The 15759-nt window shown below is 43.3% G+C and overlaps 3 protein-coding genes and 1 long non-coding RNA gene across 6 annotated transcripts; 2 read left to right on the plus strand and 2 right to left on the minus strand.

Annotated features, from left to right (window-relative positions):
- Nucleotides 1-261: 261 nt before the first annotated feature.
- Nucleotides 262-5587, minus strand: dok1b (docking protein 1b). Its single transcript, XM_088418135.1, has 5 exons — nucleotides 5425-5587; nucleotides 3930-4247; nucleotides 3126-3213; nucleotides 2881-3053; nucleotides 262-2545 (listed from the first exon to the last, which is right to left on the minus strand). The coding sequence occupies exons 1-5, from the start codon at nucleotides 5479-5481 to the stop codon at nucleotides 1157-1159; spliced, it is 2025 nt and encodes a 674-aa protein (XP_088274261.1). The 5' UTR covers nucleotides 5482-5587; the 3' UTR covers nucleotides 262-1156.
- A 1057-nt stretch (nucleotides 5588-6644) lies between these two features.
- On the plus strand, nucleotides 6645-11135 carry nagk (N-acetylglucosamine kinase). The gene is made up of 10 exons (XM_088417171.1): nucleotides 6645-7258; nucleotides 7469-7553; nucleotides 7627-7725; nucleotides 7807-7948; nucleotides 8058-8168; nucleotides 8655-8767; nucleotides 8852-8939; nucleotides 9050-9147; nucleotides 9213-9291; nucleotides 9366-11135. Exons 1-10 carry the CDS (start codon nucleotides 7230-7232, stop codon nucleotides 9599-9601), a joined length of 1080 nt encoding a protein of 359 aa, XP_088273297.1. The 5' UTR covers nucleotides 6645-7229; the 3' UTR covers nucleotides 9602-11135.
- Nucleotides 9937-15607, minus strand: paip2b (poly(A) binding protein interacting protein 2B). 3 transcript variants are annotated; one of them, XM_088417193.1, is made up of 4 exons: nucleotides 15411-15607; nucleotides 11710-11876; nucleotides 11451-11633; nucleotides 9937-11368 (listed from the first exon to the last, which is right to left on the minus strand). In XM_088417193.1, the coding sequence occupies exons 2-4, from the start codon at nucleotides 11863-11865 to the stop codon at nucleotides 11312-11314; spliced, it is 396 nt and encodes a 131-aa protein (XP_088273319.1). In that variant the 5' UTR covers nucleotides 11866-11876; nucleotides 15411-15607; the 3' UTR covers nucleotides 9937-11311. The 3 variants fall into 3 exon arrangements, with proteins under 3 accessions (XP_088273319.1, XP_088273309.1, XP_088273329.1); XM_088417183.1 differs by lacking the exon at nucleotides 15411-15607 and adding an exon at nucleotides 14235-14404; XM_088417203.1 differs by lacking the exon at nucleotides 15411-15607 and adding an exon at nucleotides 13830-14009.
- Nucleotides 11714-12261, plus strand: LOC148428824 (uncharacterized). Its single transcript, XR_015865902.1, has 2 exons — nucleotides 11714-11908; nucleotides 12175-12261. It is a non-coding gene; the product is annotated as an uncharacterized LOC148428824 (long non-coding RNA).
- Nucleotides 15608-15759: the final 152 nt, after the last annotated feature.

Consider the following 15759-nt stretch of genomic DNA (forward strand, 5'->3'; position numbering starts at 1 on the left):
TGCATAACACAAACCAGTTAGCACACACCATGGCAACGCAAAATCCCAATCAATGCAGAGAAAAAGAAAGTACGAATGAAAGCCACCGCTTCATGCCTTAACGGTACGATTAAGTGGTTGGAAACAGACCGAAACAACAAAAACAGAGTGTGGTATAGGAGGGGAAGTTGAGGATGAGGTCAGACTTGCTCAGCCTAGAACAGAAAGTCTGTTTACCAAGAATAACTGTGACATTGGTAGCAGATGTCCAATATGGAAGAATCGTTTCAAGATATTTTTATTGTTAGTGATATTTACAGACAGCGCAGCAAAGTCTCTTATGGAGATGCAATAACAAAAGACTGGAATAACATTGAACAACTTCCCCCTGCAGTTTAACAGCCACATGACCTCTTTATGTCTATTTCCTTGACCCACATGAGGGCTTGAGTTCACATTGCATGATTCCAGGGAAGATTTTTCCACCATATGGAGCTCAAGAATAAAGCACCTCCCGTATTAATTCCTTGGACTCGAACGTTTGCGAGTCTCCAAGGATTGGTGGCATTTAAGATGATGAATCGATGCAGTAAACATTCGCTCACAGGAATGAAAATCTTCTTGTCTCAGGTTGCACAGAATCAAAACACGGCAGTGTGGTCAATCGTTTGCAACCGCACATTGGATTAGACCGGTGGTTCTCAAACTGTTTTCAATGATGCACACTCTGTGAAATATTTTTTTTAGCCAACTAACCAGAACCAAAGCATTGCTAGAAAATTGCACCACCAATGACAATGCACTTTCGTAAAACTCTTAACAAAATAAAAGTATACAATGTTTTGCAGAGTCACTTGTCACAATTTGGTAATAAGTTGCTTCGTGTTCCAATTAATTTGCTCTTAATTTGAAACTGTACTGCTCAGAAACTGTTAAAAGTCTCACAAACCCCAGAAGTGTCTTCACGTATCCCCAAGAGTACTCAAACTTCCATTTTAGAAGCTCTGGATTAAGCCATCAAACACTTTTTTTGCCCTCACAAAAAAAGAGTTGATTACTAATTGGGCTCTAAAACAGACCATGGATGAACAGAAATAAAAAAAATGGGTTTTGATTTTTTTTAAAAATAACAATAATAATCATATTTTGATCACTTAAAACCTATGTAAGCCGACTATCAAATATTTCCCAAGTTGTCATAGATAATATCAGGTGAGCTTAGTGGTGTTGGTTTGGACTGATTTGACCACAATTTAGAAGGTTTGGAGACCTTGCTGTACAGCTCCCTTTCCCCTCTGTCCTCTCTGCCCCGAATGTTATTATTGTTGTTCACATTATTGTCAGGCTCGCTTTGTTTCCCCGAAGAAGGCAACGGTTTGGGCTCCTTCCTAGCAAAATGGCCCCAGATGGGTTTTGGAGCGGTGACAGGTTTTGGCCATCTTGGAGCCACCGGGTGTTGTCCTCCACGGTTCGGGGTAGAATGTTTGTGGGACTCTAAAGACTTTACGTGGCTGGGGGTGCTGTAATTTCCCTCCGGTCCTGACAGGGCAGCCACTTCCTCCTGCCTCTTCTGGCTATAAGGCTCCAAACGGGCTTCATTGTAAATAGTCATTCCCGATGTGTTGCTCGAGTTCATAAATCCTTTGGCACAACCCTCCGGTTCATCGTAAATATGTTCCGGAGAAAGAAAGGGGAGCGACAAAGCTCCCTCGGCTTGAACCCCCAGGGTTCGCTTGTTACTGTTCATCCCTCTGCCCCCAGCTCTCCCACCCCCTCCTGCATTCCCGCCCCCATTCAGACTCAATACATCGGTCTTTTGACTCAGCTCCATGCTGATGTGGTCATACACATGTGAATATAGGTCCTGGGCTTTCCTGTGGTTATTGCCCCCATGGTGATGCTCCGTTGGGGCACCCCCGCCAGAGGACTCGTCACCCACAGGACGCAGGCGAGGGGGTTGCGCTAGTGGCGCGGATGTAATGCTGTCCACCGGGTCAGAGTAGAGGCCGTCAGCCTTGTGCGGAGGCAGACGGACGGCATCTGCCGGCTCGGAATAAAGAGCAGCTTGTTCGTCCGCGGAGGAAGAGCCCTTTGTCGCCCCCTGGCTCCTTGGAGAGCGTGGAGGCGTTGTCCCTCCAGTCACCATCCCCAGTATGGCAGGCAGTTCTGGTAAACTCCTCCCTTTATGCCTCTCAGCACCGCCACTTGCTTGGCCTCTTGCGCCTCCTCCTCCATCTCCTCCCTCTCTCTTCCCAAGAACGCCGTCTGCAGAGCCTGGTTTGCTGCCGCCCGAATCGCCGTCAGCCTCCCAGCTGCTACAGCTGCTGCTGTCGCCACTACCGGGCATGGCCGCCACACCTCCGGCGTTGCGTATGTGCTGCAGTGATGGCGGGCACTCGGGGTCAAAGTAGATGGGGCAGCTGACGGGACGCTCTTCAGCAAGGGCCTTCTGGGACTTGATGGCCTGGTCCACCAGAGTGAAGATCTCGTTACCTTGCTTGGTGTCAAAGGTGAAGTTCCCGGGGCCAGAGTCACATCGGCGCCCGGACTCGAAGGAAAACATCACCTAGAGAAGTAACATGAAAGAAATTGTGTCAAGTCAGATACAGGATATTAAACCAAAAAACCGTGGTTTCCGATTTCTGAAGTTTTTGCACCCTTTTCTTACTTCAGTTTACTTTCTATCACTTGAGTAAACACATTTTAAAAAATCCCCACAAAATTGTTTTTCACACCTTGCCGACCTTTTCTCAAGCGGTCTGCCATCTCGTCTGTTCTGCGCATTTAACACGTCACTTCACACTTTGCAGCAACAAAGTGGCGAAAGAGCAACCACAGCCGTTGTTGTAGCAGAAGATGTTTTGACCGCATGCACACACCCAAGCGTGTTCGTACACCCACCCGGTCTCGCCCATATCTCCTTAGCAGCTTGTACGGCCAGACAAAGACGTTCCTTTTTGTTTTGGGATCCTTTAAGATCAGGACGTTGCTTTCAGCTTTCAGCCAGTAGTTGCCCGACAGTCTGCAGCGGTCCGAAGCCTCCGTTCGCTGAACGCTCACCCAGAACTCGTTTGCTACGGAAATTTTTTGCACAGTTTATGAATGATTGTTTTTGTTACCGCTTCCGGCTTCAGTTGCATACTCACTCTCCTCTCTGGAGTAATAGATGAGGTTCTCAGACATCTTCAGGTCTTGAGATTCCCCGTCAGAATCCCCGTTGCCACCACTTCCACCCTGTGGACACACAAATTCATAATTGTCTTTTCAATTGACTACAACACCGGTTCTCAAACTTTTTTAATGACGTACCACCTGTAAAATGTTTTTTCAGCCAGGTTTTGGATTTAAGAAAAAAGACTTAAAAAAAGAATACTGTGACACATGTGTCATACTGTAATGTTGGAACTTGTAGTTGCCGTATTTTATCCAGCAACGCCAGAAGATAGCTTGTGTAACACATCATCTGTCTTATTTATAGCTCATACACCGAAAATGGCGTCTTTCATGACAATATGCGTCCGGAATTTTGCAAAGGAGCCAATATAACACAATTTAGCAAAACATTGCTTCATGTTCCAATTAACCTGCTCTTACTTTGAAAATAAATTGTAACTGTTCTTGTTATTGTATTAAAAAAAGCATTAAATTAGATTTGCTGATACCTGCAGAAACTTTAACATCTCACATAACCTCTGAAGTGCCTCTATGTACCCCCATGGGTACACATACCCCCATTTGAGAACCACTGGACGACAAACATTGGTGGCAATAATAACTGGAGTGCAATGGGCAGCGCAATTTTTTTCTTATTTGATCGCCAAAGTGGTAATGCAAGATCTCTCTGATGGATGGAAAGTCGGTCATAAAAATATTTTAGACTGTGAAAGGGAACATTTTGTGTAGCCATTGGCACAAAAAAGCAAAGCAACACGAGCCAAAAAAAAGGATACCTGAAATGCGATGTCACACATGGTATTCATCCACTCCTTGGCTGCGTTCCTCTCTGCAGCAAACACATGGGTCTTGTCATTGGTCTCCACGCAGAAAGCTGCCATGTTGTCTTTGGGACAGCTCTCGGTCAGCGCCGGCAAAATGGAGATGCACTCGGACAAGCGAATAATCTTTTTGTCCAGCTTTCTGGTCTTCTCGTTTGAATTTGCGCCCACCCCGCCGCCCACACCTCCTGACCCGGATGACTCGAAGAACTCGAGGCGTGCGATGCCATTTTGGCTGGCTGGGTAGAGGACAAACCAATTCTTCTTCCATTTCTAATGGACAGAACAAAATCATTAGCCAAGAAAAAAAATCATCATTGTGCTCTTACAACTAACAATTATTTGATAGTAAACCAATCTTGTTTTTTTTTCCTTCTGATTAATTGATGAATCAGTTTTATAAAAAGCATGTTTTAATGGAAGATACACTCGCAGTGTAGAAATTCCTTGAACATTAATCGGCCTATAATGTCCCTTCAAACCAAAAAAATAGGCCAAATGGCCGATATTTGCCAATTCTTATAATAACGCTTTACCTTTATGTACTTCCAGTTAGCAATTATATATGAATAAAAGTGGTGTCACTAGCGATGGAAAAAAAAATGTATCCCATAGCATTGTATCCTTAAATGTATATCAGAAAATGTATTGATGAGGTCATTCTGTGAAACTGACTTTACATGTCAGTGAGCTAAAAGAAGTCCTGTTTCATGCATGTAGAGGTGTCCATCTGGCACACAGAAAAATGGGCGGAAGACAGGAAATGAGCGACAGGAAAAAGACAAAACAGAAACTGAAAATTTTGCTCAACACATCTGTGCAGTACACCCCCCCCCCCCCCCAAAAAAAAGGTCTTAAATGCAAGCATGAGTAGTTCCGTCTTTCCACAAACAATTAAGTATTCAATCCGTCAAATTAAATTGTACTTCCTTGTGGAGTTTGTGATGTCAGGGCAGGAACCAGGGCCAAAACGTTTTGTTGCTCCATGTCATATGACCAGAAAGAGGCGCGCAACAGAGACAAAGACCCTCTTTCAAATCCCCCATGAGGAGATGTGTTCTTATCTAGTGGTACATTAAGAGCAAATACAAGACTAAACCCTGATCCACACTAGTGATGAGCCTGCACAATGTATAAATGGCTTATTTCTTGATAAAATGCAGAATGTGTGGGGAAAAAAATTGAACAAAGGTGGTGATGTTTTCTGCAGGTCATCACAAGGCCAACTTCAATTGTGCTTATTTTTTGGTTTGTTTTATTTCTCTGCCAAATTCAGACCATGGACTTTAAAGGTAGACCCAATTATAACACAATGGTAAAGTGAAAAAAAAAAATCTTAGGAATTAGTTATAGAATATCCCAAGAATGTGCATTTTTTGTTTTAATATCCGACTAATTTGTGTTATAGGTTTATTAGTGTTTGATTAACATTAGAACAGCAAAAGATTACCTTGCCAAACTTTTGATGCTGCACATAAAGTTGTCCCTCCTTAACGTAGGTGTCCATGCCCCCGACCTCCAGGGACTCTTCCAATTCTAGCCCAAATTTAACTTGAACTTGACAGCAGAAAAAAAAAAAAAAAATCTTGAGTTTGTTTTTCTTTTTCTCCCCCCACCCCCCAAACCTCTACATCCCCGATCAAACTTCCCCACTTCTCTCACTTCCGCTGCCTGTCCGTGAAAGCGCTGAAACGGTCTCTGTGGGGCGCGGTGCAAAGCGGCATGGCTCAAAAAGGCCCAACCGAACACTGGGTGGTCCCGTCAAAGATCTAAAAGGTCCAAAACCTTGACTATAAGTTTCTCCTCTACTTGACGCATCTGACTGCCACTTGAGTTTAGGCTGTGAAAAAGCTGGCATCTAAAACACAAATCTTCCCCTCGACCTTTCAGTATAAAAGTCTAGTTTGTTCCTTTAATAGTTCACAATCCACACAGTTCTCAAATTCTAAACATAGTGCTGTTTGGTATTCCCAATCGTAGTGAGATGTTGTTAGGAGTGGGAAATTTTTCGACTTTACTTCAAACAATTATACTGTAGTTAGTAAGCCTGCCTCACATGCGGATGTTGTGAGTTTGGTCCTGCGCCAGCCTTCCAGTTTGGAGTTTGCTGTCCTCCCAGTGCCTATGCGGGTTTTTTCTGGGTACTCCAGTCTATTCCCACATTCTCTAAACCAAGCACAGTAGCTAAAATTTATTGGACATTCCAAATTGCTTTTAGATGTTTTTGTGAGTGTGAATGGCTGTTTGTCTTGTGAGCCCTGCAATTGGCTGGCAATCAGTTCAGGGTGTACCTCATCTGTTGCCCAAAAACTGCAGGAATAGGCATCAACAAGCCCGCAACTCTTGTGAGCGCAAGTGGTTAAAAAAATGGATGGTTGAGGAACCTATAACAAGCATTCATCGGGTTTATGTCATTTTTTTATTAGATTTCCAAATGGGTTAATTTGTGAGTATTTTCAGATAAAGTCAAACAGTTCTTACAGTATATTCACTTATTTAATTTTTGTAGCAATTATGTTTGGCTGTATGTGTGCAATTTTTCGATTTAATAGACAAGATTAGGATATGTTTTATTTTGGAGGGTACGTTCTTCATGTCTGCTTTAGTACTCGCGCTTCACGCACTCCCCTTGCTCTTCTCCCACCTCCTCTTGCGTAACGTCGCTTTTGCTCTCAGTCATGGCAAACTTTACGCGTCTTGTTGTCTGTGTTAAGGTGTTCACGCTTCAAAGAATAATGCCACTATAAAATAAATGTGCTTTTCTTTCGAGACAAGTCTCCCCTGTGATAATTTAAAGCTAATTCACAGGAGGACTCGCCCACTCTGGCAGGAGTAGCGGGAATCGCTTTTTAATGGGCTGCAGATGCCTCGTATTGGCTCTCGGCGTTTGGTACTGATTCCAGCCCAAAACAACAGCATTGTGAACCCTCTTCATTTAGCGCGACATGTTTGGAGATTGGAGGGTGTCTAGTCGGTCGGTTAAAAAAAAAAGGTGATAAGCTCCATCACCTTCACTTCGACATACAAAAATCTGAATTAATTTTACAGGGTGGTGCTTCTTATTTGTTTAGATCTTTTGACGTTGGCGTTTTCCTTTTCATTAACTGTATTATACGAAAGTGACGTGCCGCGTTGATTGGATTTTAAAGGCACAGTGCTGCCATCTATTGGTGGTTTTTGAGCACCGCAGTCCAGCCATGCTCTGTATTATCACGAGATCGCCTCAGTTGTGAGGATCAAAACAGGAAGTGGACCATGGCCGACGTGTTCGGCGGCATAGAAGGGTGAGATTTAAAACAAAATCATGTCTAATGACACTACTTCATCTAAAAAAAAACGTTGCTAAAGTAAACGCGTAGTACGGTTTATGTGTTTTTTGTTCTGATCCTTAAAGACATAACTTGTGCTTAAAGTGCCACTGTAGTAAGTGCTCTTAGCTAGTTGATGTTTAAGTTCGAATGAGTAAGAAACGGTTTCCGGTGGTGCGTCCGTAGTGGTGGGACGCACTCCAAAGCTGTGCTGGTGGCAGAAGATGGAAGAATCCTTGCTGAGACTGAGGGGCCATCCACCAACCACTGGGTGAGTTTGAGTAATCCTTATTACTTTGTATACATTACAATTGGTTGTTTTAACCTCATGTGTGCTTGTGCAGTTGGTGGGAGTTGACAAATGTATTGAAACCATCAATGAAATGGTCCAGAGAGCCAAAGTGCAGGCAGGACTGGATCCTAACATGCCACTACGCTTGCTGGTCTGTCTAATTATTATTTTTTCCACATAGTAGAATCTGTTTATGTTATTATCATAACAACCAATGTGCGTTTGTTTGCAGGGCATGTCTCTAAGTGGAGGCGAGCAGAAGGATGCCATCGACAAACTGATTGCTCACATGAAAGGCCGGTTTCCTCATCTTAGCCAGCATTATTTCATCACAACTGATGCGATCGGTGCCATGGCCACTGCTAGTGATTGCGGTTGGTAAACGCTTGTTAGTTTGTGCCTTCTAGGTGTGGCTTTATCTCGATCAGTTCAGTGCCATCAAAGCTTAGAATTGCAGTATCAAGGTTTGCCTTTTCTCCCCAGGTGGTGTTGTCTTGATATCAGGGACCGGCTCCAATTGCAAATTAGTTAATCCAGACGGGTCCCAGATTGGTTGTGGGGGCTGGGGTCACATGATGGGGGACGAAGGATCCGGTAAGTAAGTCATGAGACTTTTCTTTGATATTTGCAAACGTCTGTCCCTGGAATTGAGATAGACCAATATGTTGTTTTTGTTGTTGTTGTTTTCCCAGTGTCTTTACTGTAGTCAAGGTGGCCTATAATCTATATGTGGAGCTGATATTTATATTCCGTGAAAGGAAAAATGTTTATCAAAATTTAAAAATACAAATCCCAACTCAGCACGTTAACTGAACAACTTTCCAGATTTACATCATTCTTTTATCGAAAAAAGTTCAAAATAATAGAAATGTTAAAATTTCACTTATCTTTGCTTTCATTCAAAAATCAAAAGGTGCAGCATGTTCCCAGTAAGCAGAATCTCTAACGAAAAATTTAAATGATTAATTCCCCGAAGTTAACAGTTTTAAATTGATTTCATCAGATTAAAAAAAAAAAATAGATCCTGCTCAATTGAGGTGATGAATCGATAACCCCTGTAACATTGTCATCCTTTTCCAGCCTTTTGGATTGCTCATTTGGCTGTCAAAACCGTGTTTGATGCTCGAGACAACCTAGCCACGCCTCCTCATGATATCACACATGTGAGAAAAGCTATGGAGGAGTATTTTGCGGTGAGATGCGATTCACTTCAGCCAAGCACTTCTAAGTTTCTAATGTACAAAAAGTGGCATGGACATCATGGGTTATCTTCATAGGTGTCTGACCTCATGGGAATGCTGCCGCATCTCTACAGAAACTTCCAGAAGTCCCACTTTGCTGGTTTCTGTCAGAAGCTGGCGGAAGGTAGGCAACCATTTTGTCAGGCAGTCAGAAAAGCAAGGGGTAGCATGTTCCCTCTTTGTGGGAACGCTGTATTTAATAAAATAATGAAAATATTTACTTGTTTATCCAAGGCGCAAAGGCTGGGGATGCTCTATGTCAGTACGTGTTTTCTCAAGCTGGGCGAGTCCTAGCCAAGCATGTGCAAGCCGTCCTACCTGCAGCGCAAGAGGTGACGTATGCATACGCTGAACTTCATCAAAAGTGACTTCCTTCATTAATATCTCCCTCCCTCAGCCTCTCCTGAACGGTGACCTGGGCCTGCCTATCCTGTGCGTAGGCTCCGTGTGGAAAAGCTGGGAGCTTCTGAAACCTAGTCAGCATCCAGCGTTTGTCAACGTAGCCCTTTCGCGCCATCCGAATAGCTTCTGAAACTATGCCTCTTCGCAGGCTTCGTCGAGGTCCTGGATGAGGCGGCAGAATCGGACGAATTCAAGGGCCGTTTCCACGGCTACAGCCTCCTGTCGTTGAAACAGTCCTCGGCGCTTGGAGGAGCAAGTCTCGGAGCTCGGAGCACGGGCGCGGTTTTGAAGATGGACTACGCAGCCAATGTCAACACCTTCTACCGTCACTCCTGTAATAGAACGCAGGCAGAATGCAATGTCGTCCACAATGGCAGTAAGTAGTGATGGTCAAATGAGGCCTCAGGAATCACTTGATATTGTTTGACCCCTCTGAGTGGTGTTCTTGGTGTGAAGATAGAGGCTAACACGATCTTAAATTTCTTCTGCATCTTTAAACCAAGAGTGTCATATAGAGGAGCAAAAAAAAAAAAAAAAAAACTGAGGTTCACGAGGCTTCATTTTTCCAATCACTGTAAATACTGTACCTGAGATCCAATGCCTGGACTCTGTAAAGACATATAACTACATCTTTAGGATTGAATGAGTTAATAGTAAATTCCAAATACAACAGACTCCATTCTGGGTCCCTGTCATGTATAAGAAAAACTCCAAACCCATTTGCCTTTAATATCTTTATTCATTATTTTTATTGAAATTAATACTCTGTGTGTCTTTGGACCTCTTTACTTTTACGGCGTCTGTCAACTAACTTGAAACAAAATCACCAAAAAATGATTTTATGTTGCACTATCCACCTGGCAAACATTCCTATTAGCTCCACCGGGGTGCCACGCCACATGAGGAAGTTCTGCTTTGACCCGATGTTCGAATAAACGCAACTTTGACACTATCATAGTGACACGTGTCTACTTATTAACAGTCATGTTTCTTACACAGAAAAATAAGATTGAGAAATGAACCTGATTTAACACTTTTACCTATGCAACGTTTTCCTATGACTTGTAACAAATCGGGCTCACGAGAAGAACTTCCTCATCACAAAATGACAACCAAGTTTACACAAGGGGCCCCGCAGTTCACCGCTTAACGGCGCTGAAACCAGGCAGTCGATGACGGTGACAATATGCCCCTATACATCATCTCTCTGTTACAGAACTGAGCTGACACCCCAGGTTACTGTACCCAGTAGACACAAAACACCTCAGTCCTCAAAACAGGATGAAAAGGACAAAAAGCAAAATGGAGGAGGCTAGCTCAAAACCTGATGCGTGTATGGACACTTATTGGGATGATGAACAAATATGCAACGCCTGCGTTCCAAACAAATACTTCCAGGTTCCACATTTTTAGGCTTAAGTACAGTATTTGATTTGGATCGCCATCATTACATACTTGAATACCATCCTGCAAATTTGCCAGCTGTGACATCACAAGGAACTAGTGACATCACAGGCGGGAACGGATCGGCCCGTGATAGCCGGACAGAGCAGCGAGACCCCCGCCGCGTCCCCCAAAAGTACAAGTAGAAACCTCGTGGCTTTGATCCCCGATTTGATGAACATACAAAATGTACGTGAGGTCAATTTTCAAGTTTATTTTTATACTTTTTTTCAGGGGGTGCGGGAGGAGATTCAAGTTGTTGAGTCTGGCATCACTCCTTGGTAGCTGCCTGGTTTGCCAGGAGACGTCAGCGGGGGTCCGCCTGCTCTGTGAAGCTGTGACATGTGATTCAGAAGTACAGAGACGCACTAGCGCCCGCTGTAGGGCTGGACAACGTTAACTCCCCTCAACCCCGCTCAAATGTCACTCGGTTTACAAGAAACAAACAGGAAATAAAAAGAAAGGGGAAAAAAAATGAAGAAATAATCCCCCCACCCCCCGACTGGGCCTAACCACACAGTGGTACTTCAATTCGAGTGTGTGTATGCGTGTGTGTGCTCACTCATGGCCGCCAGAGTCTCTGAGAAGATATGAGGTGTGTGTGTTTGTGTGTGCACGTGTGTGAAGGCTCCATGGGGGTGAGGGGGACTCCTAGTATTTCTTCCCAGGGACGAACTCCTTTGCTTCGGGGTTCAAAATGCTCTTCCTCTGCAGAGAGAGAGAAAGGAACTGAACATTGCATACTGTAGGATGTTGTATGTGTTATTTCTTTCGTTGTTTTTCTTCTCACCGCCACTTCCTCCAGATTGTTGTGGTGCTCGCTGACAGACAGGCCGTTGAGCTGCTGCTGCAGTTGCTCCACCCCCTGATTGTTGAGATCACGCGACGGGATGAACCAATGCTGGTCCTCTTCCTCCAGCATCTCCTGGAAGCAACGGTCCAAGAACTCCTGCTCCAGCAGCTCCTCCTCCACCTGCAGAGAGGGTCAAACAATGTCAGTGGGTTTTCTTTGATTATTTTTTGGAACTTTAAATGCACTATGTACAAACCTGTCTGTTATACTCCTCCTCGTTTTCCATCCACATATATTCCGCAAAGGGGTTGGCGTCATTGGTGTCGCTCGCGTGTCCGTTCGCCACCGGCTCCTTGCCCTCCTTCCCTGGCGCGCCTCCGCCCGGTGTCTTGGCCACCTCAGGACCACTCATCTCAGCCGGCTCTGCACCAGGGGATAGCGATTACACAGTCAAGGTGATTAAACTGAAAAATGTAGGATATTGTGGATTAGGCATGTCCATAAGTGGGTTGCTGGATCACCATGGTGTTAAGTCATGGTTTCAATAACTGCCAATACGGTCTTTAACTTGTAATGAGCGCTTTTGTTTTTCATCTTATTTAACAAAGGGGGCATTTCAACAGAGCTGTATATAATTGCCTCTTTACAAAGTTGAATCAATAAGCCCCCTCTGAAAGTAATTCGCAATCGCTGTTTTTTTTTTTTCCTTCTTGTCATGCAGGAACGATAAGGGAGGGTCTATGTCTTAACCTCTTTGACCTATATGTCTAAAACCAATAAATACACTGAATTTCGTTCTTGTCGCTCACTTCTGGGAGATGATTGAATTAAGCGTTACCAATCAAAATCAAGTTATGATGCTTAATACACACTGTGCTCTTCTTGGATCTGACAAGATGGCTCTCAAAACATGACTTTAAAAAAGGCAAACTTAAGCACTCGGTTTTGATCAAAAACACAAATGTATACTAATGCTGGTCAAATTAACTCCCTTTCTGTTTGGTTTTATGGATTACCAGTAATAATTGAAGTTTTGAAAATATCGCATCGTTGTTTAGGAGGATGTTTTTCAGAATTTTGTGTGCCTCACAGTGGACATTCATGGAAGTGCAATGTAGCTCGGTGATAAGGAATCACCAGTGTTTGCAGAGTTGACTTAAGACACCGCTGAAAATAATTAGATCACAATATATTTTTTTTTAACTTTCTAGACCTGCATGGAGGTTAAGGAGGAGGTCTTACTTAAAATAGGTTAAATGTGGCGGGGCACTGTGACCTGCTAAAAACAATAAAAAAAAAAAAAGAAGAAGAATGTTTGTATGTTGTATATAATGTATATATATATATACATATGTATATGTGTATATATATATATATATATATATATATATATATATATATATATATATATATATATATATATATATATATATAATGTTGTATATTTTATGTATACGCATTAAACATGGTACACATGTATTAAAAATGCAAAATATACTCTATTTACTTTAAAAAATAAACTAAGATTTTGTTCAATGAAAAAAAAAACAAAGTGGTAATTTTAATATTGCGATACTATGGTGCTGTGATATTTTTGCTCAATCTATTGGCCAATGTCTAATTGTGGGCATTTTAAAATTTTTATGCTCTATCCGACAGAGAGCGCGCCGTTGCCGCATAAAAAATCTACACGGCAAGTAGCATCACAAAGACTGCAAGGTACATCTGTCTTTTGGATCGTACAAAAGCAATGATCTGGCATTTAGAGATTGCTTACAACTTATTTGGCTACTAATCAATAACCAAGTTAATAAGTATTCTCTGATTTTAATTAATCCTTTATGAAAGCAGCTTATCATTGCGTTCATATATATATATATATATATATATATATATATATATATATATATATATATATATACACACACACACACACACACATATATACAACTAAAGTTACTAGCATTCCGAACGAAAACAAAGCGCGATCGAACTTTCCTCCAACCGACGTATAATGACAACCAGAACACTTTAATGCCTTTCCAATAGATTAAAGAAAGTAGACGCAAGTTTATGGGGCATTTTCGATGTAAACACGGAACAAAGGTTTGGAACCACTGCGTCCGAAGATGTAGGCAGACGTTATGTCTCTCAAAAGGTGTCAGCCGGGATGCGACAATAAAAATAAAAGATGCGGAACACAAGTGAAATCAGGCCACGGAGGCGCGATCAGACGATAAATAAAAGACGCCCCGGCCGCGCATAGCATCCAAGGCTTCATAACAGGTTATGTAACGCAGACGTCGTCGTGGCTTCGAGCCTGTTAGCATTTACACACAAGCTAATGGGCTAAAGCAGGTGCTCGCCTGGGCCTACCTGCGAAGTTGCTCAAGGGATTGCACCGTCTTCTCAGCCGGTGGGAGGCTAGCTGTAAATAGACGCCGAGCCGAGTTGGGCTGTCAACGAGCAGGCCTAAAGACGGCCGCCATCCCGTCAACAAACAAAAGGTTGTCTCCAAATTGTCGCGCGCGGCCGCTCAAACACACAAGGCGCAAAGAAAATAACGTCACGGCACCTCCAAAACAATCGGAGGCCGATATCGATCGCCGTTTGCGGGAAAAGAAAAGACGAGCGATCGGCGACGCGTTAGCACGGTGCTAACAGCATGGCAGCATCACCGATGCAGGTCAACAAAAACAAGGCGGCGTTCCGGGCTCGCAGTCGCTCAGCACGGACAAAAGCAAAAAGCACACCCTCGACATTTCGCGGTCCCTGGGTTACCTGGCATAGTGCTCCCCAAGTGCGATTCCAAGCGTGACGTGACACAAACGTCGGTTCTTTCGCTGAGCGTTGACGGTTGCTTCCGACGGGACTTCAGTGCAGCAAAGCAATGGTGCGCGAGTTAGCTAAATCCTGTTAGCCGCCTTGCTAGCGCCAGCGAAATGGCATGGTCACGTGACTCGTATCGAGTTGACGTGCTTCGCGAAAGGAGACTCGCCTGTTTCGTAGGCGTTTTGATTATTTTATTCTATTACTACAGTGCGTGTTTTGACCAGTAGTAAAGCAAAATACCTACAAAAGTATGTGTTTCCGTACCATGGTTGTTTTGACCAGTAATCATACTTTCTTTCACTCTCACAAAGTAAAATAGTTACAAAAGTGATATTAAAAATTACGGAGTCAAGGGTGGGTGTTGAATGCAGCATGTGAACAAACATGCCGTCCCTCTCTGCGTCCTCGTGCTGCATTCATGTTTTATTTTCATGTCGGAAATTTGGACTCATTCAGAGATCACAACAGGAACCCTTAAGTTAATTTTTGATGCTGTTTATTATATTGGTGAACTGCCGGTGAAAGTATAGTGAAGATATATTTACAATCTTACAAATTATATCAAAAAGCCGAAACACGTTCACGCATGAGTGACGTAACGGCAATCTTATCCTGTGATGCCTACATTTTTCGTGGACTTTTATGCTAGTGAAAGTGCGATAAGTTTTTTGTCTTTATGTATACTGCGTGACCATGATGTCGACTGCTGATAAGCGTGATCCTTTTCTTTAAACGAATTGGGTTGTCCGTTTGGTCACTTGACAGCTTGATTGTGACGCCACTGTGTAACTAAATTCCGAGGTACAAGGAACGCACCATTACTCACACCAAAAACAAATGCCTGCGTGGCTTCGTAAAACCTCGAGCATCTCCAAATGAGATTAAATTATATTTATTTTGACGCCAGAATAACAATTTCAGCAGGCGCAACAAACAATGAGCTATTTTGGGACATTTATGTGCGGGGGAGGTTGTCACATGTTGACTTGTTAGGCTACCGTCGAATTTTCCCAAAATGCCTTTCCATGCAGCTACAAAAAAGTACCGTGGTTATTTTACATCTGAGTTATTTTCTTGTGTCAAAGTTCTCCCTTACTTCTCGCAAGCAGACAAAAAGGAACTCACCGAACAACTCGAGGTGTTAACGAGGCAAATCCGTTCGAGCAAACGATCGTCTCTGCCCCCGGATGTCCCGGATGTCACACAGTGTGAACTTTCAAGTTTCTTTTTTTCAACAAACACGTGTCTTTGACAGTTTTGTTGGCGTTGAACAAGAGAAAAGCCACTCAAGCGTACAGGGGAGACGAGCCTTCTGCCGTGTCGCGTTTGTCCAGCTGGAGGTTTTGCCCATTGGTCGACAGGGACGTCAATCAGCTTTTTGGCGCAACACAATTTGTTATTCAGCAAGTGCGTCCCTCCCCCTGCCCCATTCACATAAGTAAACAAAATATACCTCATGTTCTTGTGCTATTTA

Source organism: Hippichthys cyanospilos, chromosome 1, assembly GCF_059441005.1.
Source record: "Hippichthys cyanospilos isolate Australia breed blue-spotted pipefish chromosome 1, RoL_Hcya_1.0, whole genome shotgun sequence".
NCBI lineage: Eukaryota > Metazoa > Chordata > Actinopteri > Syngnathiformes > Syngnathidae > Hippichthys > Hippichthys cyanospilos.

Coding starts and splice junctions, on each gene's coding strand:
- dok1b (XM_088418135.1), bottom strand. CDS start 5,481: ATGGACACCTACGTTAAGGAGGGACAACTTTATGTGCAGCATCAAAAG. Junction 4,248..5,424: donor AGCATCAAAAGTTTGGCAAG/GTAATCTTTTGC, acceptor TCTGTCCATTAG/AAATGGAAGAAGAATTGGTT. Junction 3,214..3,929: donor TGTGTGACATCGCATTTCAG/GTATCCTTTTTT, acceptor GTGTGTCCACAG/GGTGGAAGTGGTGGCAACGG.
- nagk (XM_088417171.1), top strand. CDS start 7,230: ATGGCCGACGTGTTCGGCGGCATAGAAGG. Junction 7,554..7,626: donor GGCCATCCACCAACCACTGG/GTGAGTTTGAGT, acceptor GTGCTTGTGCAG/TTGGTGGGAGTTGACAAATG. Junction 8,940..9,049: donor CTGTCAGAAGCTGGCGGAAG/GTAGGCAACCAT, acceptor TGTTTATCCAAG/GCGCAAAGGCTGGGGATGCT.
- paip2b (XM_088417183.1), bottom strand. Junction 11,634..11,709: donor AGGAGGAGTATAACAGACAG/GTTTGTACATAG, acceptor CCCTCTCTGCAG/GTGGAGGAGGAGCTGCTGGA. Junction 11,369..11,450: donor ACAATCTGGAGGAAGTGGCG/GTGAGAAGAAAA, acceptor CTCTCTCTGCAG/AGGAAGAGCATTTTGAACCC.